The following is a 22,540-nucleotide window of genomic DNA, read 5'->3' as shown; positions in this document are numbered from 1 at the left end:
ATGCAAGAAGGGTTACAAAGGTAGAAGCCAATGCATTGCAGTAAAAAGGGGCGATATGCACCATAAACACAGCAATAGACACAATATTATCCCTATACTATAGTTCTGATTTGTTTATGCCCTCCTGAATATTTTTTTTGGGCACATTCATCTAAATGATAGAAGTGTGGGGCCCCTCCTGATAACCTCAGGAAGGTCATTCCATAGTGTAGAAATGCATTGTCACACCTGCCTAGGGGATTCTCTCAGACGCTCCACTTCATCCAACATGGTTGCATGAGTTAAAGGTCTTTATTCAGATAAAACTCCCTAGAAGTGCTCTGTTAGAGATTGCCCAGAATGCTGAAGTACAGTCTTCCCCGAGACATATACTCCAGTTCCCTTCCCCCAGTCCAAATAAGTCAGTTGTAGTCAGTGAAAGTCCTGCAAAAGATGCCCAGCTGAATTTCCCACACCTGGTTCCCATACAGCTGAACTGATAAGGTCTCTTAGCAAAGCATAGGCATAGTGAAGGAAGCTACACTACAGGAAGAAAGCCCATTCCCCCCATCCCCCCCGCAGCAGACATGCATTCACAGTTCTTATGGCAGTTCTTATGGCAGGCTTGCCTGCCTGCCTGACATGCATGAACAGGCAGTTGCTGATTTTACCTGTTTGCAGGGCGGGACCTTCAAAAGTCTTTGCCCAGATGAGCACAGCTGTCACAACAGAGCACAGCAAGAGAGGAGGTCCTGCAGGTATGTACGCCTCAGGTATGTGGGCTTTGTAGGCTATAGCCTAAAACTGAATCCCGTAGCTGATTGGTAACCAATGTAGTGTCTGCAGAATGGGAGTGATATGCACATTCCACTTAGGGTCAGACTATAGCTGGGTTGTGGCACTCTAGACCAACTTGAATTTCTGAGTTGTCTTTAAGGACAGACCCATGTAGAATGCATTACAATAGTCTAGTCTTGAAGTCCCCTTGAAGACTGGCTCAAAGTGCCAAGGGGGCGGCAACGTATGACTTACCATTCGTGGCTGTCGTACGGCTAAGTGTGTTGGGTTGGGGAAAGCAATGGTGAACTACCCTGTAAAAACTTCACTGCGAGACTCTGTGGATCTCTCCCGACGCGCTATAGAACAGAAAGGTCTGGAGGGGGATGATCTGCGGAGTAGCCGAGGGTCAGTCGCGACTGTGTGGCTTGGATCGGATCGGAGTCTTGAAGTAACCATAGCATGGGCATAGCTTGGATCCCACCTAGAATTTCCATGTGCTTGAGAATGGGCAATTTTTGCCAATTCCTCTTTCCTGTGCTCAAAATGTCCTTCCCAAATGCTGTTCCTTGAGACAGAGGATCCCCAGGAATAGTCTGGGAGAAAATCAGAGGTCTCATATGTGAGAGGATTCAGCACAAATCTCTGTATTGGATTACTGCTGGTTTGAAACTTTGCAAACTTGTATTTATATACCCTGTTACATTGGTTATTGAAATGTTTCTGACTGACTGTACTTACACTGTGTAATCTGCCTTGAGTCTCAGTGAGGAAATGGACTACAAATAACAAATAAAAACAAACAAACAAACATGAACACTGTTTGGAAGTGCTGTTGAAACACTGTTTGGAAGTTGTGAAGACCAGTGAATGATAGAGAAGTGATTTTTAATTCTTATATTGCATTATTTCTTTTTCTCAATTTTAAGGTTTTTAAAAAATGTTTAGGCTGTGTGGAGTCCTGAAAATTCTTAGGAGAGGCCTAGAAATCAAATCAAAGAAAGATCACAGCCTTTGAGTTCTGTTTTTTTCTGGCCCGGTTAAACTTTTCCAGGCAGCGTCAAGGGAGCAAATTCATTCCAGGTAAGGTCAATCTTACCAAGTGACAAAAAAAAAATTCTTCATGGGATGGAACATTTATCTGTTTTGCAGTACTAGCAGCCAGAAGGAGCATTATGGCACAAGGAAATACAGCTGACACCCAGAAAGCAAATACTCCCTGTCTTAATATACAAACCAGAAAGGTTGTTTTGTTCAAGAACAAGCACTACTATGAACAAAAATGTCAGCCTTCATAATGATTTCAAGTAAGCAACAAAGACCTTTACAAAGTGTACTAAGTTAATGAGATCAATTAATTCAATCACTGAACAGGAGTTCTGAATAAACACTACCCATCCTTTATCACTTATGATGACTATACATATAAAACTGCCAGAAATACTGGAGAAAAAAGTCCTCGTTTTCAGCACTAATCCCATTTCCCCCCCTCCCCCCAAAATTGGGGAAATAAGTAGAAGCAGTACTTAACTTTCTCTTTAAACCTAAAACTGTTTTAAGAATATGAAATATATTATATACAACTTAACACATTAAATTCTATTGTTGTGTATATTTATGAAGTCAAAGTACAATTGTTCATTTCATGAAAAGAATAATTATAAATACATGGGAGAGATGGAGCTACATGCTGTTGTACACTAAGGTACCTTATAGAACAATCTATGTTCAGCTGGAGAGGCTTAGGATGGCAACTATATCCCCCAACACTGGCTCAGTTTGAAGATATGCCAGGTGATGGCCACTAGCATCACTGTGATGCAGGATCAATTGCATCACTAGCACAAGGACATAGCATTAGCAACTATACCAGCACAGAGCCATAACTAGGTGGCGTCAGAGGAAGCATAGGACAGAATTCTAAGCTTGCACAGCCCAGGGTTCTACCTGACACCAAAGCTTAACTCCAAAGGTAAGGGACCTAAAAACACTTAGATGGTACCATTCTCTCACATTACTAGCTCATCATCTTTTATACCATGCTTGACCTACAAACTGTCTGGCTCAGCTATTAAACACAACTCACTGCTTTTCCTATATTTCTTGGCTCTTTCTGGGCATTCCCTCAACAGGAATGGGTCCCACATTATGTCATGCCTATAGCAAGACCAACAGCTGCAGGGACTGATAGGCTCCCGTACAATTGCAAGCAGGAAACCACCTAAGCCATACCTTTTGTAGGGTATGATAGGGATGCAGTGAAAAAGAAAGCTCTTCCTGTTATTCTGCAGTCTGTCGATGCAGTGGTCAAAGGAACAGAAGCCTTGCTAGAACAAGATAATTGGCACCTCCATTCAGCTGACTTGCTAGCACAACTCCATTCCTGAAGTGAATGTTTGGATTGTTTAATAGCTGTGTGTCCCAGTTAACAGACTTTGACAGATAGCTTGCTGACCTCAGCTGTCTCCAATGGAACTCTTTCTTGGAGAGGACTCAGAGACTCCTCCACAGTCTTGATAGCTTTGCTTCAGCATAACTGGAGCAGCAGACTCCTTTATGTTAGCAATCTACCTCATTACTGCTTACAGTAATAAACCCTGCCAGTTAGGACTCGGAGAAGATGGAGAAAAATGTTGCTGGCATAGCAGCAGGCAGATGTGATCAACATCATGAATCCAGGGAAGAGATGGCTAGAGAGAGGGGAAGATCCTAAGAAAAATTAATGTAGTTTGATGCAGCCAATCAGGATGTGTGAGGAGCACATCGTCACGGATTATTTCTACTGCAAAAACCCAGTTCTGCCTGTGGCTCTTCCTAGCCCTCTCTGGTACATCATCTAACACTAAGGTTTAAACCTGGAGCCCAGGTGTGCTATACTGTCTCCATAGCATTAAGGCATTAATTTCAGTCTTTTTGGTTGTGATATACACAATTTACACTGCTAAGGCCAATGTAGAACTCAAAATCCCCACAACATTTCCTTTTCACGTGTGCACCACTGGATGTAAGATTAAAAGAATGCTCGGCAGTGTGTGAGGTGTGGGCTCTATTATTGCCTCCTCTTTTTATTCGTTCTGCTGAGATGGTTGCTGAGCTTTCTGGGTTGTGTTTTATTTATGTGATGGGGTGGGTGATACGATAGAGGCATGCTACCGATATTATGCATGGATAATCAAAGAGTATTGTTAGCGTACCACACCATGATTGGTGAGGGTTGCTAGTACTGCTATGGATTCTGGTGGTACCTCTATATTCTCTGCAGTTTAAAGTGAAAGTGTTTTTATCTTTCCATTGTGCTACTGGAAGCATATACAATTCAAATACTACTTCACAGAAGTGACATCAGTATAAGCAGTCACGGATGATCAGGAAGATTCTAAGATTGTTCTGTAAAAGTATCTTAATTTTTGCCATTTGGGAGGGCGTGCGGTATAATTTGGGATAAAAACAGAATGCAGACCTCATGCAGAAACAGAAGAAAGTCATATTTTAAATAAAATAAACATCCCTACAATGTGAATAAGTAATAGTAATAACCATGAATATTCGAGATAGGTAGCCGTTTTTGTCTGTATTAGTGGAAAAGAGCAAGAGAAGTGAGCTGTGGCTCATGAAAGTTCATACCCTACCACTAATTTGGTTAGTCTTATAGGTGCTACTGGACTCTTGCTATTTTCCATTCAATTACACTTCAACACTACTGAAAAGTTCAATTTTATTGTATCATCATAATGTTTAGCATGTATTACTGTAATTGTAAACAATTTGTTCCTTATTTGTTTGATTTATATCTTTCTCTGTACCGGTAAATAATATACTCTTGAAAATAAAAGTATAACACATTTGTTTATGTAATATGAATCAGTGACTGACTGATCTATAGTGTATGGTTCTGAATGTTCACTTTTTCTTTTTATGGACTTAAGAAAATTGAAAGTTTCATAAACTGCAACAAGCTTACCAATTTTCATATTTTAGGCTGTTTCTTGTGTAAGTATTTTCAGATATGAATTTTTTATAATTTGATATAGAAGAAGGAAGGACCTAAGACAGCCAAGAGCCAAGAGGAATCAGAGACAGTGGCTTGCAACCTGTGAACAAGTTCCACATGCACCACATAGTCTCTGCTGTGGAGCGTGCATTCCCTTCTGCTAAAACTTTCAGTTGCACGAGGTCAGCAGTTATCAATGGTTGCCTTGAGCGAATGGGAGTTTTAGCAGATGAGGAAGCATACTCCAAAGCAGGGACTATCTAGCACTCATGGAACTTCTTTACAGGCTCCAAGCCTATAAGAGTAGTGCTAAGCGGGTCTACATGGAAGTAATACCCATTTTATTTAGTGGGACTTCACTCCCAGGAACTAAGAACACTTTCCTGGGATTGCAGCCTATATTACATAAAGGCTTTGCCACCACATGCAAAGAGCAAAATGTTTGGCTGTCACCTAGATTGCACTACTGTATTAAATACCTGAGCTGTATTTAGTTACATTTAACAGTTTTCAAACATCAAGTCCTCGGATTATTGTTTGCTTAGTACTCCAGATATAGTAAGAATGCTGTCACTGTTATATTATGACAAGTGAGGGACCTCTAAAGAATGCAGGGACATCTCATTTTCCCCTCTCTCACTATTTGCTCTTTCTCTTCCCTCAATGCCCCCATAGCCTCTCTCCTTTTCCTGCTTCCTTCTCTCCTTTCCATCCACCAGCTAACCTACCTTTATTTGCCCCTCTGTCTTCAGCTTTTCCTCCTTCCCTCCCTTTGTCAGCCTCTACCTGAGAAAATTTGTTTTGCAATTCTGGCTGCCAGGTCAGGTCCAGTTATGTGGTGTCGGCTGCTGGGCCAGATCCAATTACATGGTGGGGAAACCACAAGGAGTTGTGTAGGTCACCTTATTTTCCCCTGTATGCCCCTTGGCACACTATTTCCTCTTTCCCTCCTTAGGTCAATTCCCATATCCTCACCTTTCCCTGCTTCCTTCTCTCCTTCCCATCCACCAATCAACCTGCCTTTTATTATAACAACAACAATAGATTTACATACTGCCCTTCGGGATGACTTAACACCCACTCAGAGCGGTTTACAAAGTATGTTATTATTATCCCACAACAAAACACCTGTGAGGTGGTGGGGCTGAGAGAGCTCTTAGAAGCTGTGACTGACCCAAGGTCACCCAGCTGGCTTCAAGTGGGGAATCAAACCCGGTTCTCCAGATTATACCACCTATCTTCAGCTATATTCATTTACACCCCACCTATCCCAACAATGGAGACCCAAAACAGCTTACATCATTCTCCTCTCCTCCATTTTTCCTCACAACAACCCTGAAGTAGACCAGATGTATTACTGGGAACCATTTTCTTCCACTGATTCCTTAAAACCACCTGTCTCCATAGACAACTATGAACCTAGTTTAATTTGCCATGTAAAGGATGTTGCTTCTTTCTAAACCGTTGCATATAAAAGGTATGGATGGTATGTACAGTCACTAGGAGGCCAGCAGATTACACTGAAGTAGCAGCAGTGTTAAGCTGACACACATACCTAAATATATTTCCCAATACAAATATTTAGAATTCAAGCATTTGTTTTATGTGGCATAGCATGTTCTTGGCATAATTTATTATCATTTCCTCTGTTTATCAAACTCACTGATGAGTACTGGAAAGAGCTATAAATTGAAACACATTTCCTATTACTCAGCCATGAAACAGTATCACTGATTAGACTATGTTCCATACTACAGGCTATTTAACCTCATACTACAAGGTATAATTGTTGCTTTTGTTGGTATTACTCTAAGATACACAACCCATAGGAAAAGGTAAGAGCAAAAAGTATAACAAGCTGTCATGCAGCAAATGTGTTGGCAGAAAAAAAGAGCAGTAGTTATGCAACTACTTTAACATAACACAAGGGGCCATAAATTAGTAGTACAATAAACGATTGAAAAACACACTGTATTTGTCCTTTCAGGGCACCTGGGGACTATAACATACATTTTATATTGTAACTAGAAGAAATAATACTGACAGCAAGAATGAGAAAAGATTTAATATGTAGAAATTATATATTACTTAAGGTTTACCTTTGCATCACCTTTGTTCTTTATAACTCCCGGTTAGAGAACAATCATTTCACAAGCTAGTTTTCATCCACAAAAATTGTATTTTAACCAGAATTGTATTAGGTAGAGAGAATGCTCAATACAAGTCTGCTTTAAAATACAAATATTATTTCATAAATATAACTTTATTAAATAAAAACGAGTAGACATTTCTATTGGTGGTATATGAAATGTCAGCATTGAAATGAATTTAATCCAGATTTTAATTAAATTTTAGCTTCTTTGTAGAACACAGAATAAATTCACAATTAGATAATACAAGCAGGGGACCTGCAAGGACTTGTGGGGGAGCATCTCATTTTTCCCTTTCTCACTACTTCATCTTGCTCTTCCTTGGCAGCCCCCATAGCCTCCCCTTCTTCATTGCTTCCAGCTTTCCTCCCTTCTCATACAAAAGCAAAGCTATCTTTATCTGCCCTCACCCATCTTCAGCATTCTCTCCTTCCCCTCCCTTGGGTGGCAGGAAAACTCTGGGTGAATGGTGTCTAAAGGGCCATGCCCCCTCTCCCTCTCTTTTACTGACAGAAAGAAGGGCTTGAAGGTTGGCAGTATTGCTTCACTTGCTTAGTAGTGGACACAGAGGACATTCATTTCTTAAAGCTACACCAAATTTATACAAATATTCTTCAACTCGAGATGCACAAAATCTTGCTTGGAATCCTAAAACTGACTCTGAATCCTGAAAAGCTTAAAGTTACATTGTGGAGTAGTGGATCTCACAAAGCAGTTCTGCAGAAAAAAATGCTATGTAGCTGTATAATGTTGGTTAAAATGTAAATGTTAAAATATTAAAGAAAGATTTGTCTGGAGCAATGTAAAATCATACTACTCATGTGCATCGTGTGTTTTACGTGTATACTGCTTTTCATATACTTGGTTTACTAGCCTTACATTAATTATAGCCCATTTATTCAGCAGTCTGCATATAGGAGAAGGTTGATGGTATACATTAAGAACCAGAGAGCTTAATACTATATAATTACATTTACAATTTAGCAGTGCTAATTAAAATCATATTGTCTACTTCATCAGCATTTCACATAACCAGAAGAGAGCATTTGAGAGTATGCATCTGTAGAAACAAGATGGCATTCCTGAAAGTTAATCTTAAATACTTGGCAGAACAGACTTGAGTCTAACACTGCAACCCCAGGCAGACCTGTAAGTGTTGATGACGGTTAAATGAAATAATTAGTATGTATTTAAATTGAAAGAAATAAAAGGAAATGAAAAGTAGAATTATTATACCATGTACCTATAATACAGTATACAATCTTGAAGACAAATATTATCCCACAGCAAAAGCAATGTATAGTGGAGGGTTCCAATATGAATTTAGATTAAAAACCCAAAGAATTAATTGTACCAGGTGCATTTCAGCAGTCGTTCATAAACCAATGGCCCTCAGAACATAAACACAGCAAGTCACGTTGTTCCTAAGAAGAAAAGAGAAGTCCGCATTCCATGTGGTCCGGTGAGCATAATAACTGAAGTAATAGCAATTCAGTCTGTAGAGCATTTGAGTTAAATAAAGTGGATAGACACTAGAATATAATGTTTAAATTCACTCAGCTATTCCATTTAGAACTCTAGTTAGTAAATACACAGTTTCAGCAGTACATGCATGTGATTGAACCATAATGCTTATATAGGTATCATGAGAAACAAAGCATTTGGAGAACAAATTGAAATCTAGGTTCCTACCAGTTTGGCTGAGCTGTGACGTACTTCTGCTTTTCCGTGAAAGTCCCACGATGGCTACCATCTTTGCACCAATGCTGGAGCGTCGCTTTTTTCCACCAGTACCCACAGTGCCCACTGCTGTGTCTGACTGGCTGCCATCGTTCTTCTCAAGTGTGTACATCTCCCCACTGATGCTGGTGCTCTTAGTTATGTTCTTTCCAGACGCGCCCATCTGTCTGCTTTGCATTTTGGATGTAAAGACACTGTCAGCCGGTGATGGATAAACAATGCAGTAAAAAGAAAGTAAAAGGGAGAAGACAGAAAAGGATAGGTTTCAGATGGAAAGCTTAGGGAGATTGTGGGGACAAAGCAACTAATTCACACTGAAGGTGTGGTTAGCAGCAGAGAAGGACAACTTCAGCTAAAGCAATTGTACTTGTCTCGCTACATAATTGTAAATCTTAATGGAAGTATTTAATCACTGGCTTCATAGTAGTTTTTAGCAATCTGAATAGCCAAGCTCATCAGAACTTGGAAGCTAAGCAGGGTCAACCATGATTAATACTTGGGTGAGAGACCAGTAAGGAAGACTGGGGTAACTATGTGGAGGAAGGCAATGGTAAACCACCTCTGCTTGTCTCTTACCTGGAATGCCTTGTGGATGGGATAGCCATGAGTTGGTTGCAACTCAAAGGTATGTTCTTCTTCATAGTACTTTGTTGACACTAGAGATGGGCACGAACAGCAATATGAACAAAAAAAAGCCACGAACAGCCCAATCTGTTTGCGAACAAACTGTTCGTGAGGCCCCATTCTAAACGAACAGGTGGTCGTTGCAAGCCTCCTTCGTTGCTGTTCGTCTTGCTTTTCATCAAGCCAGACAGTCTGGCACCTGCAATCAATTCCCTTGGCAACTTAGGCAGGAATTGTCTGAACTCTGTCTGAACTCCTGCTGTTGCCCTGGAAACCTCAATCTAAGCCCAATTTAGCTTGATAGGCAGGTCTTCCTTTCAAGTGTGGAGCTCCAAATTTGTTACAAGGGAACAAAGACCAGGGGGGAGGGGGGCTCCCAGCTCTGACTTTGCAGACAGTGGAGAGGGAGAGAGACAGTTGCTGTTGGCATTTTGATAGAGTGCATTGGAGTTTGAATTTTCTTTGTGTGTGGTGAGATAGGGTTCTATCTCTCCAAGTTCCAGGGCTGCTGCCAGGCTCTGGGGCCAAGCTATTATTTATTATTGGTACCTTTTCTGGTGCCTGCTCAGATCAGGTTTCTGGGAGTGGTGCAGTAGGGATCTTGACTTGGATGATGGCTGGAGGACAGCCTGCTGGCCCTCACAAACATGTTTGGGAACAGGGCCATGTTCGTGAGTTCCTGTTCATGGATGGCAATGAACAACGAACATCATGTTCGGGTTTTTTTCTGTTCGTGCCCATCTCTACTTGACACACAGTATGGCAAAGAGTAAAGTCACTTGTATGATATGTGTAACTATGAGAAACATGACCTATATTATAGAAGCTATCATATTTTATGAATTTAATGTTTGCTTATTCTTACAGCAAAATCTTAGCCAGTTGATGGCACATTTACATATGTCCAAAATGTTAGCCAGTTGATGGCATATTTAAATATTTATTTCCAAACAAGAGAAGGTGGAACAAAAGAAGTAGAGAACAAACTATTACATGGAGTAGCTCTTTTATCAGCTAAAGAACTCTAATTATAGATCCTCTGACCATCCAGTTTAGTTTTTGTACATAGAGGTTATCTGATGATGCAGTTTCTTCTTACTGAAAGGCTTTTTGTAGTTTGAACATTGTGGCATCCTTGGGAAGATATATTTCAAACTGAGGCATCCTTGGGAAGATATATTTCTCTTAAAGAGAGGAAAGGCGCTTACCTGTAATTGTTCTTTAAGAGTGGTCCACATAATCATAATTTATAGGAAATCTTTCACAAGTCATATCAACAATGTGGAGAAACCTCTTCTTCCACATCAGCTTGAGATAAGATCCTATGTTCCTGAGTTTATGACTCAGATATTTGGATAGATATCTACAGATCTGAATGGTTTTTGTGTGGGCCACTCAGAAAGTACAATAATTACAGGTAACCAAATGTAGTTTCTCTGGGATGATCAAAAGAAGAACAAGAAGAAGGAAAACAGCCACTAGCACTATTCTGCAAACACCTGTGAAACAGTTTGCACATGAGTTCACATAGTGTTACAGTAGGCTATGCAAATCCTGTCCAAATTTTTTCTGCAGAATGTATTTAAATCAAAGCTTGGCCTACATGCACACAATAATAAGATGATAGGATAACTACACCATTTCAGAAAGCTCCTACATGGCATTTCTCACATGGTGTGGGGAAGTATCTGCAGTGGGGTTGAGTGTGTTTGGCCTTTTAAAAGAAAAAAAGGTTTGCAAACATTCACATAACTCCCAGTGTCACATCTGATTTTCCCTCACACTACAGGTGATCAGTTCTGGTTTGGTTGGAATGCTCTTTGACCAGGTATTAGTTTTACTTTTATTCTGTAATGCTCCAGCCTGAAGCAGATAAGAGCCCTTCCATAAGAAGCACTTACTGCATATAAAAAAATATCTTTTGATCCACCATCTGAATGATGTGATCTTTCTTTCTTTCTTTCCTTCCCTCCCTCCCCCCTCCCCTATATTTATATAGATGGCTAACTAGCTTCCCTAAATAAGAAGATAAGATCAAGCACATACATTGACAACGCTTCCTATTTATTTATTAATTGAAACATTTATATCCCAGCTTTAGTCTTTGCTCAAGGCAGCTTAGAAATCCAATCAACAGTGTTCTGGTGACACTGACCCACTTAATCATACATTTTTTTAAAAAATATGAATACTCTGAAAGCAGTTTACGATCAAAACATTTACAATGATAATTGATTAAAAAGAATACTTAAAGAACATAAAAAGTTAGAAAATATATTAAAAACAGCATATAAAACTGAGCTTCAGATAAAAAAAACCTGACCTCAAAACTACTATAACCATAGTATATAAAAAGATAAAAATCTGTATATGGAAAGATAAAGATCTGAAACCAGTGGAGAAGTAGCCCTCTTACTATTAAGGCTACTGTGATAGATGGTATTAAAAGTCATTCAAAATTTCAAGAAAATTAACAGGGGTACAATCCTTAGTTCAGGTGGGATGCACAACATCAGTGTAGTACAGCCAGAAATGAGCTGAAATTGTTTCAAGGAATTTCTGTTAACATTTGTTTTGTGATTTGCCCAGGGCGATGGCAAAGCTTCATGGCTACACTCACATTCAGCAACCATAAGCTTGTTAAGGAGATCTCAGGGGTTTGATATTGTAGCGAAAGATGTCCTGCTGGGATCTGTCTGGCTCCATGATAAGACTGTACTTTTCTATGAATACATGGTCTGTGGTTTCTAACAGGAGGAACAAATATTGTATCTTGATATTCTGAAAGACTTCTGTTCTAGCTGTATAAGTGAGTAACCCATGAAGTATGCTGATCAGCTCAATCTGTCTTATTTCCCAGTACAGTATGATGGCTGCATTCTAATGTCAAACTGTAGCTTTTCCTTGAGGATCCTTTAATGCACGCTCAGTTATGACCTGGTTTATGGTGGGTTTGCATGGTCACTGGGGATGCAGTGTTTGGGAGAACTAGAGAATTTTGTGGTCTGCAGGCCACACACTTCAAGCCCTGGATTAATGCAGCTTTAAAAAGTGGGTGTCCCAAAAATCACCCAGTGAGTGGCAGGCCAGAGGAGGTATTTGAACTTCAGCCTCACGGGTCCTATGCCAACACTCTAAACAATTCTGAGCACTGGCCCTGAAAAAGGCTGGTGCTAAAATGGGCTGGATCTAATACTCTTCTATTAACTGAAGAGCCTTGCTGCAGGGGAAGAGTCTTGCATCAAAGGAAAGCTTGCTGTGTTGGAGGAAAGCTCCTTATGCAACAGAAGAAAATCTTTGGATGCAAATCAATCCCCCCTCCCCCGCTGATTTAGAATAGCTATAAGATTGGATGTGATTAACATCTGAGTATATTTTGTTCAGTGTCCATTTAGTTAGAGCCTTATTACATTATTAAGTCAGACAGACCCATACACATGAACCTTCCTCCAAAATAAATATCAGGTTACAAACTAAAGTGAAAATAACCTTTCAGATGAGTCTGAAAGTATCAATGAGGCTGGACTATTTAGCAAGTATTAAATGTTTTTTGGATTAGGAAGTGGATGATCTTTCTGGATCAACTGTCACCTAAAACCACCATATTTTAATGGAGTATCAATAATAATATTCCTTCCAGTAATTAATCTTCAACAGCCAGAACTACTTTTAAAAAAGGCATCCATGTTTTAAAGAGCAACTAAAATCATGTGGTTAAGATTAAGGAACTGACAATGCAGTCCTAAGCAGTTTCATTGACTTCAATGGATTTAGAAGGGTGTAATTCTGTTTAGGATTATATGGTGCATTGATTTAATTAATTAATTAATTAAATTTATATTCTGCCTCCCCTGCAAACAGGCTCAAAGCAAATAATTTTAAACGTGTTCAACCCAGTTTGAACGTTAGTACATCCTTAAGTGATTTTCTGAGCAGACAGAAAGGAAAATACAACTCAGCTTAAAACTAGTACCTTTTCCTCATGGATATTTTTTTAAAAGCAAGAAACGTGAAGTGAGGTGTTCAGCTATATCCTAAATCCAACAGTACCCTAAAAGCAAAAACTGTGAAATGGGTGTTTTAAAATCATGCCATAAAAATGAGACGGAGTTTCAGAACTGAAGTAACAATTTGTCAAAAATTCAAAGAGAAGATGGTGAGGGGTCTGGAGACCCTATGAGGAAAAGTTGAAGGAGCTTGGTATGTTTAGCTCGGAGAGGAGACGACTAAGAGGTGATATGATAATCATCTTTAGGTACTTGAAGAACTGTCAAGTAGAGGATGGCTCGGAGTTGTTTTCTGCTGCCCAAGAAGGTCAGACCAGAACCAACGGGTTGAAATTAAATTAAAAGATTTTTTGGCTAAACATTAGGAAGAACTTCCTGATAGTTAGAGCGGTCTCTCAGTGGAACAGGCTTCCTTGGGAGGTGGTGGGCTCTCCTTCTTTGGAAGTTTTTAAGCAGAGGCTAGATGGCCATCTGACAACAATGCTGATCCTGTGAACCTAGGCAGATCATAAGAGAGATGGCAGAAAGGGCTTAGTTCTCATGGCCCCTTTTGACATGCCCAGAGTAAAGCTGATCGCCACTTTGGGGTCAGGAAACAATTTTTCCCAAGCCAGTTTGGCTAGGGATCCTGGAGGTGTTTTGCCATCTTCTGGGCATGGAGCAGGGGTCACTGCGGGTGTGGAGGTGGGAGGTAGTTGTGAGTTTCCAGCATTGTGCAGGGGGTTGGACTAGATGACCCTAGAGAGCCCTTCCAATCCTACACTTCTATGATTCTAAGAAAAATCCTGACATACCCTCACGTTAAAAAAATACATGGTTGGTCAGTTTTATTCCACAAATTAAAAGCTTGCTGTGAGGAACCACACCAGATGTTAAGATATATCTACATTCTATTATTGAGAAGCAGTGTAATAATGATAATGAAATGACTAGGGATGTGCGTTTCGGCATTCAGAATGCCGAAAGAATGCCGAAACAAAAGTGTTTCGGCTTCTTTCAGGGAATGCCGAAACGTTTCGGGGAATCTCGAAACGTTTCGGGTAGCCGAAAGAAAAAAGCCGAAACGTTTCGGGATTCTTTCGTCTTTCATTCGGCTTTTCAATGGGAAAATGCCTCCGTCTTCCCGGACGTCTGGGGGAGGCATCTTCCCACCGAATAAGCCCAAAATTGGTGGGGACCTTCCTCTAACCCTTCTCTAACAACCACCCAAGTTTCAGACAGATTGGACTTTGGGGGGCCATGTTATGGCCCCCCAAAGCAGGTCCCCCCATCCTCCCATAAAGGAGCATCTTCTTCATTATTTCCTATGGGGAAAAAATGAAGAAGCAGGCTTCCTTTGCCAGGGGTGGCATTTTGCATGCAAAATGCCCCCTTACCCTCAGGGGCCCTTCTCCCACCCCTCCTCCCACCCCCCACCAAGGCTCAGCCTGCTCCCACTTGGGGGGGCCATTTCATGGCCTCCCCAAGTAGGTGCTCTAATCTCTACCACTGACAGCTGGGGGAGGCTTGTGTTGCCAGGGGTGGCATTTTGCATGCAAAATGCCCCCCAACCCTCTGGGGCCCTTCTCCCACCCCTCCTCCCACCCCCCACCAAGGCTCAGCCTGCTCCCACTTGGGGGGGCCATTTCATGGCCTCCCCAAGTAGGTCCTCTCAGCCCCTAAATTCCACCCCTTACAGCTCCACACAAACCCAATTCCCCCCAGCTGCCACACACAGACCCAAATCCCCACATTAGCCCCTCACAGACCCAAATCCACCCCCACCTGCCCCACACCCATAACCCCAGGAACAGGCTGGCAAAGGCCAGCCCTCTCCCTTTGTTCCCTATGCTGGGAACTTCTAAACTCTCTTTCCCTGGGCAATTCTGCACAGCCCAGGGGTGCCACAATGGTGGGCACACTTCTGAGTGCCAGCTGGTCCCTGTGAAAGAGCACCTGAACCACAGACACCCTCCCTCAAATTCCCCCACCACCTACAGAGATGGCTGGCCAGCCAGCCCCATTGTTCCCTATGATGGGAACCAACTGCACAACAAAGAATAAAACAAGAACAACACAAAATAAAGTTTTTTAAAAATTATTTTCTCCCTTCCAAAGTACAAGTAGGCAAAGCATTATGACACATAACACCAGCAGTCCCCCACACAGAAAAATAACACAACTCACTTAACATCAGAGAATCACAAAGCACGATTCCTGTCAAAAACACTTTATTTCTTGAACAGCTTTAGGCTACACAGCAGGGGGGGAACACCAAAGGGCATGGCAGCAGTATCTTACACAAAAATAACACAACTCACTTAACATCAGAGAATCACAAAAACACAATTCCTGGCAAAAACACTTTATTTCTTGAACAGCTTTAGGCTACACAGCAGGGGGGGAACACCAAAGGGCATGGAAGCAGTATCTTACACAAAAATAACACAACTCACTTAACATCAGAGAATCACAAAAACACAATTCCTGGCAAAAACACTTTATTTCTTGAACAGCTTTAGGTTACACAGTAGGAGGGCACAAAAGGGCATGATAGCAATGTACTACAAAAAATAATACAACCCACTTCACCGTTTTTGACAGCAATTGTGTTTGTGTGATTCTCTGATGTGAAGTGAGTTGTGTTATTTTTGTGTAGTACACTGCTTTCCTGCTCTGTGGTGCCTTCCTACTGTGTAACCTAAAGCAGTTACAGAAATAAAGTGCTTTTGACAGCAATTTTTGGGGTGATTCTTTAATGTGAAGTGAGTTGTGTTATTTTTGTGTAAGATACTGCTTCCATGCCCTTTGGTGTCCCCCCCCTGCTGTGTAGCCTAAAGCTGTTCAAGAAATAAAGTGTTTTTGACAGGAATTGTGCTTTTGTGATTCTCTGATGTTAAGTGAGTTGTGTTATTTTTGTGTAAGATACTGCTGCCAAGCCCTTTGGTGTTCCCCCCTGCTGTGTAACCTAAAGCTGTTCAAGAAATAAAGTGTTTTTGACAGGAATCGTGCTTTGTGATTCTCTGATGTTAAGTGAGTTGTGTTATTTTTCTGTGTGGGGGACTGCTGGTGTAATGTGTCATAATGCTTTGCCTACTTGTACTTTGGAAGGGAGAAAATAATTTTTTAAAAACTTTATTTTGTGTTGTTCTTGTTTTATTCTTTGTTGTGCAGTTGGTTCCCATCATAGGGAACAATGGGGCTGGCTGGCCAGCTATCTCTGTAGGTGGTGGGGGAATTTGAGGGAGGGTGTCTGTGGTTCAGGTGTTCTTTCACAGGGACCAGCTGGCACTCAGAAGTGTGCCCACCATTGTGGCACCCCTGGGCTGTGCAGAATTGCCCAGGGAAAGAGAGTTTAGAAGTTCCCAGCATAGGGAACAAAGGGAGAGGGCTGGCCTTTGCCAGCCTGTTCCTGGGGTTATGGGTGTGGGGCAGGTGGGGGTGGATTTGGGTCTGTGAGGGGCTAATGTGGGGATTTGGGTCTGTGTGCGGCAGCTGGGGGGGAATTGGGTTTGTGTGGGGCTGTAAGGGGTGGACTTTAGGGGCTGAGAGGACCTACTTGGGGAGGCCATGAAATGGCCCCCCCAAGTGGGAGCAGTCTGAGCCTTGGTGTGGGGTGGGAGGAAGGGTGGGAGAAGGGCCCCAGAGGGTTGGGGGGCATTTTGCATGCAAAATGCCACCCCTGGCAACACAAGCCTCCCCCAGCTGTCAGTGGTAGAGATTAGAGCACCTACTTGGGGAGGCCATGAAATGGCCCCCCCAAGTGGGAGCAGGCTGAGCCTTGGTGGGGGGTGGGAGGAGGGGTGGGAGAAGGGCCCCAGAGGGTTGGGGGGCATTTTGCATGCAAAATGCCACCCCTGGCAACACAAGCCTCCCCCAGCTGTCAGTGGTAGAGATTAGAGCACCTACTTGGGGAGGCCATGAAATGGCCCCCCCAAGTGGGAGCAGGCTGAGCCTTGGTGGGGGGTGGGAGGAGGGGTGGGAGAAGGGCCCCTGAGGGTAAGGGGGCATTTTGCATGCAAAATGCCACCCCTGGCAAAGGAAGCCTGCTTCTTCATTTTTTCCCCATAGGAAATAATGAAGAAGATGCTCCTTTATGGGAGGATGGGGGGACCTGCTTTGGGGGGCCATAACATGGCCCCCCAAAGTCCAATCTGTCTGAAACTTGGGTGGTTGTTAGAGAAGGGTTAGAGGAAGGTCCCCACCAATTTTGGGCTTATTCGGTGGGAAAATGCCTCCTCCAGGCGTCCTGGAAGACGGAGGCATTTTCCCATAGAAAAAAGCCGAAAGAATGCCGAAATAATGCCGAAAGAATCCCGAATCCCGAATCCCGAAAGAGATTCTTGTTTCGGCTTTCAGCTTTAACGATAGAGAATTTTCTTTCGGCTTTCTACTTTCGGCTATAGCCGAAAATTTTTGGCTTGCACACCCCTAGAAATGACGTTAGAGGATGGTCATAGCGGAGATAAATTAAGACACATCTCTATTAATTAAACTGCATTTGATCTGTCTTCCATAAATGTATTTTGGTAAACTGTGGTTCTTGAAAGCTAATGCTAAAGTTGGTTAGTCTTAAAGGTGCTACTGGACTCTTTACTATTTTGTATATATGTGATAACTAATAAGAAAAAGTGAAAAAGCAGAAAGAATCATAGAAGAAGTATATAACATTAAATAGTTTCTCAAAACAGAACTATAGTTTGTGTGTTGTTGTTTTTTACAATACAGCTGGTGAGACTACATTTTGCAGGAAATTCCACTGGAAAATGACCTCACAAGTTGTTTTTATCCCCACAATGGAACAGTTCTGTATCTTTTCCCTTAGAGGTATAAGAGTCGTGTGGAAGAGCAATTTTCAGCAGACAAATGGTGCAAGAGGAAAGGGTTAAGAAGCTGTTTTCCTCCTATAGCAATCTCCTGCTTCAAATTACAGCCTCAGCAGTTGCACTATGTTTAAGACAAAAACAAAAACAAAAACCCACCCATCCAACAAATGTATAAAAAATAAGATCTACATGTAATTTGTAGCTCCAGCCCAATTAGTTGGTGTGAAACAGCCTGACATTTTTTAAAAACTGTCTAAATCATCATTCCAAGCTATTTCCTCTCATATTTAGAACTACTTGGTGGGGGGGGGGTCAGGGAGATGGCTTGAGAAGAATAATCTGGGCTGCTTCCACATGGAAGTTTTGCTCCAGTTTGATGTTCAAACCAGACTGGGGTGATATTTTGTTTTGGAACATCCATATAACATCATCCCCTATTTGTCTACTTTGTGTTTTTCTTTACTTTGTTGTGATCTTTTCCAAAAACGATTTAGTACAATGGCCCCACATTGCCATTATTTTCTATTGACAACAAAGGGCTTTTTCTATTTTTTTAAAATGGCAAATGACATATCTCTATAGCATTATACCACTGTAACAATCAGTAGCTTCTCTGATTTCTCAGTTTTCATTTATTTTAAAGGTACATCTTTCGATCTTTTCATTGCAAAGGTATCTCTCCTATTATACTTATGCAATATAAGGGGCTAGATACTTACTGTAAAAAAATGGAAGTCAGGGATTCTTTGGACCTATCAGATAGGGTTTTATAGTGAAATAGTGATATTTCAATTGTTTTGTTAAAATGCACCCTCAAAAGCCCCTCCAGTTGGATGTTGGAAATAGAAGTCTTTGGGGTACTGAAGTATGGAAAGAGCAGGGAAAACTGCTGTATGGCTGTTCAGCTACTACTGCAAATTTCTTTGCATTTGCAATGGCAATAAAAGCTATACAGAGAATCATCATTGTGTGGAAGCAGCCTTGCAGCAGAGAAACAGCAGAAAGGGAAAGGGTTAAGCACCCCACCCCTTCGGCTGCTTTTCTGCTCCAAATTCCCACCACCAAAGCTGATTTTTTCAGTGGTGTAATGCCTTTGTAAATTGTTAAGGTTATGTCAAGAACAGGATCTATGAAACATTTAAATATACATTTAGAGAATGAGTTTCACAAGATGCTGTTGTGTATGATTTGGGAATTGGGAGGCATGTTCTATTTGCAGAAACTGAGTCTAGACTAGGGCTGCCAACAGGTCTGAAGAATAATGTCCTGTTCCTTTAATAGAGACTTAATGTGTGGAAATGGGCACATGAAACCTCTATTAAAGGGACAGAACAGTTTTTCTCGAAGCAGCTGGCAACCCTAGTCTAGACAAATATCAGAGAAAGATATATAGAACAAAATAACTGGAGACAGATCTAAGGATATAAATATATCACAGTAGATCTATGATACCTTATTTTCATTGACTTACGATCAAGAAAAACTCAGCATAGGAAGTAGCATTCCATGATTTAGACTACCATTACAAATTCAACTCACTGGGTATGAGTCACTAAAGAAACAGTTTGTGTAAAGTGTTGTCAAATCTCAGGCAACTTATGGTGACCCCCACAAGGTTTCCAAGGGAAAAGATGAAAAGAAGTAGTTTGCCATTGCCTGCCTTGGTGTAGCCACCCTGGACTTCCTTTGTGGTCTCCCATCCAAGTACTAACCAGGGCAAACCACTGCTGACCTTCCAAGATCTGATGAAACTGGGCTAGCCTGAGCCAGCCAAGACAGGAATAAAAAATTGTACAAATACAATAAACATATTTTTAAAAATGTATTGTCGAAGGCTTTCACGGCCGGAGAACGATGGTTGTTGGGGGTTTTCCGGGCTGTATTGCCGTGGTCTTGGCATTGTAGTTCCTGACGTTTCGCCAGCAGCTGTGGCTGGCATCTTCAGAGGTGTAGCACCAAAAGACAGAGATCTCTCAGTGTCACAGTGTGGAAAAGATGTAGGTCATTTGTATCTACTCAGGAGGGGTGGGGTTGAGCTGAGTCATTCTGTAAGAGTTTCCCAGGGTGTGGAATGCTAATGGCGGGAGGCTTCACTGTATCCTGAGGAGGTTCTTTTGCATATGGATTGGTGCTTGATGTGCTAATCTTCTCTGCAGGGCTATTGTCGGGTGTGGAGTGTTTTGTTGGCCTGGTGTTTTTCAGAACTGGAGCCCATGCTCTGTTCATTCTTAAGGTTTCTTCTTTCCTGTTGAAGTTTTGCTTATGCTTGTGAATTTCAATGGCTTCCCTGTGCAGTCTGACAAAGTAGTTGGAAGTGTTGTCCAGTATTTTGGTGTCCTGGAATAAGATACTGTGCCCTGTTTGAGTTAGGCTATGTTCAGACACTGCTGATTTTTCAGGCTGTCCAAGTCTGCAGTGTCTTTCATGTTCTTTTATTCTTGTCTGGATGCTACGCTTTGTGGTCCCGATGTAAACTTGTCCACAGCTGCAGGGTATACGGTATACTCCTGCAGAGGTGAGGGGGTCTCTGCTGTCTTTTGCTGATCGTAGCATCTGTTGTATTTTTGCAATCAAACCCAGGATGAATCAAACAACCAAGGAAAAACAGTCACCTACAGGAAAAGTGTTTTTGCCATATATCAAAGGAATTACTGATCAGATGGGAAAGCTTATGGAAAAGCATAACCTTCAGGCAGTATTCAGACCCACCCGAAAAATACAACAGATGCTACGATCAGCAAAAGACAGCAGAGACCCCCTCACCTCTGCAGGAGTATACCGTATACCCTGCAGCTGTGGACAAGTTTACATCGGGACCACAAAGCGTAGCATCCAGACAAGAATAAAAGAACATGAAAGACACTGCAGACTTGGACAGCCTGAAAAATCAGCAGTGTCTGAACATAGCCTAACTCAAACAGGGCACAGTATCTTATTCCAGGACACCAAAATACTGGACAACACTTCCAACTACTTTGTCAGACTGCACAGGGAAGCCATTGAAATTCACAAGCATAAGCAAAACTTCAACAGGAAAGAAGAAACCTTAAGAATGAACAGAGCATGGGCTCCAGTTCTGAAAAACACCAGGCCAACAAAACACTCCACACCCGACAATAGCCCTGCAGAGAAGATTAGCACATCAAGCACCAATCCATATGCAAAAGAACCTCCTCAGGATACAGTGAAGCCTCCCGCCATTAGCATTCCACACCCTGGGAAACTCTTACAGAATGACTCAGCTCAACCCCACCCCTCCTGAGTAGATACAAATGACCTACATCTTTTCCACACTGTGACACTGAGAGATCTCTGTCTTTTGGTGCTACACCTCTGAAGATGCCAGCCACAGCTGCTGGCGAAACGTCAGGAACTACAATGCCAAGACCACGGCAATACAGCCCGGAAAACCCCCAACAACCATCAATATTTTTAAAAACTTTCTATTATTCAAAGGCAGAATTCTTAGCTCATGATGAAATCCAACCTTTTTTTAAAGAACAAAGAGATGTTTGCAAACTAATGCCTACAGAGAATGTTCTTTTTTGAAACTGAAAATAAAGTAACTTCACAGGAAATCTTTATCCGTTGTGTTTAATTTATACAAGAGGCTATATCCCTGGGCAAAATAACTATAATTAAATACATGGAAAATTATTTTTTAATCAAAAACATTAACTTTCACATCAACTTTAAAATACTAAACACTTGTATAGCAGTTTCACATGTGAGACATGGATATCTGGCGAGTCAGATCATTTTGGCTAGTTAGTTATGGTAATTTGTGGGCATCTTCTATGTGTGTTCTTTTGCCTTTCATTAACATTTATAACATTCAACTGAAGTGCCAATTACCCACAGACAATGGATTGGATCCAGATAAATATCATTCTTGCAATGAGCTTTCCTGCCCCTTCCTTCCAATTGTAGCTTCCAATAGCTCTTCCCTAGATTGCCGTGCCCTAAGAAATGGTATGGGCAGTGGATGGGGGCTGCAGCTGAAGGGGGGAAAGCTTTGCATAAGAGGAAGTGGCAACTGCTTGTCTAAGGAGGCCTTTAGAGTCTATTGTTTATAGTAGTTTGCTTACAACTTTGCAGTTGTGAGCAAACTACTATAAGTACAGCAGTAAATGATCAGTTAAGTAAACTACCAGTAAGTAAACTACTATAAACTACTAAAAGTAGTTTACTTACTAGTTTACTTAACTGATCATTTACTGCTGTACTTGGCTGATTGTTGCTCTAGTCAAGCGCATAAATGTCTAGACAAGTTTTAGAAAAACAGGTGGATTATCTTGCCTCTTCCACTGGCTAGATTTTTTCCATCTTGTGTCAGGGTTCTGTTCCTCACTGATCATTGCAGAACCCAAAGAAATCACACCAACAGTGGTAAAAGTAGATGGGATGTACAACTGCACATATGAATGTACAACATACAATATTTACAAGTATACAATCTTATTTTCT

The 22,540-nt window shown here is 41.5% G+C and overlaps 1 protein-coding gene across 39 annotated transcripts in view; it reads right to left on the bottom strand.

The window, feature by feature from the left end:
- Positions 1-22,540, bottom strand: part of RIMS2 (regulating synaptic membrane exocytosis 2) — a 624,467-nt gene that overhangs the window by 36,435 nt on the left and 565,492 nt on the right. For 17 of the 39 annotated variants that reach the window (XM_054984410.1, XM_054984412.1, XM_054984404.1 and 14 more), the window contains one exon: positions 8,590-8,831. The exons of the other annotated variants lie outside the window; for them this stretch is intronic. In XM_054984410.1, coding sequence (XP_054840385.1) covers positions 8,590-8,831 — 242 coding nt within the window. The remainder of the gene's footprint in view (positions 1-8,589; positions 8,832-22,540) is intronic. 39 annotated transcript variants of the gene reach the window in all.

This window comes from Eublepharis macularius, chromosome 7 (assembly GCF_028583425.1).
Source record: "Eublepharis macularius isolate TG4126 chromosome 7, MPM_Emac_v1.0, whole genome shotgun sequence".
Lineage (NCBI taxonomy): Eukaryota > Metazoa > Chordata > Lepidosauria > Squamata > Eublepharidae > Eublepharis > Eublepharis macularius.
The sequence above is the reverse complement of the archived record's forward strand: the minus strand, read 5'-3'. Positions and strand labels throughout refer to the sequence as shown.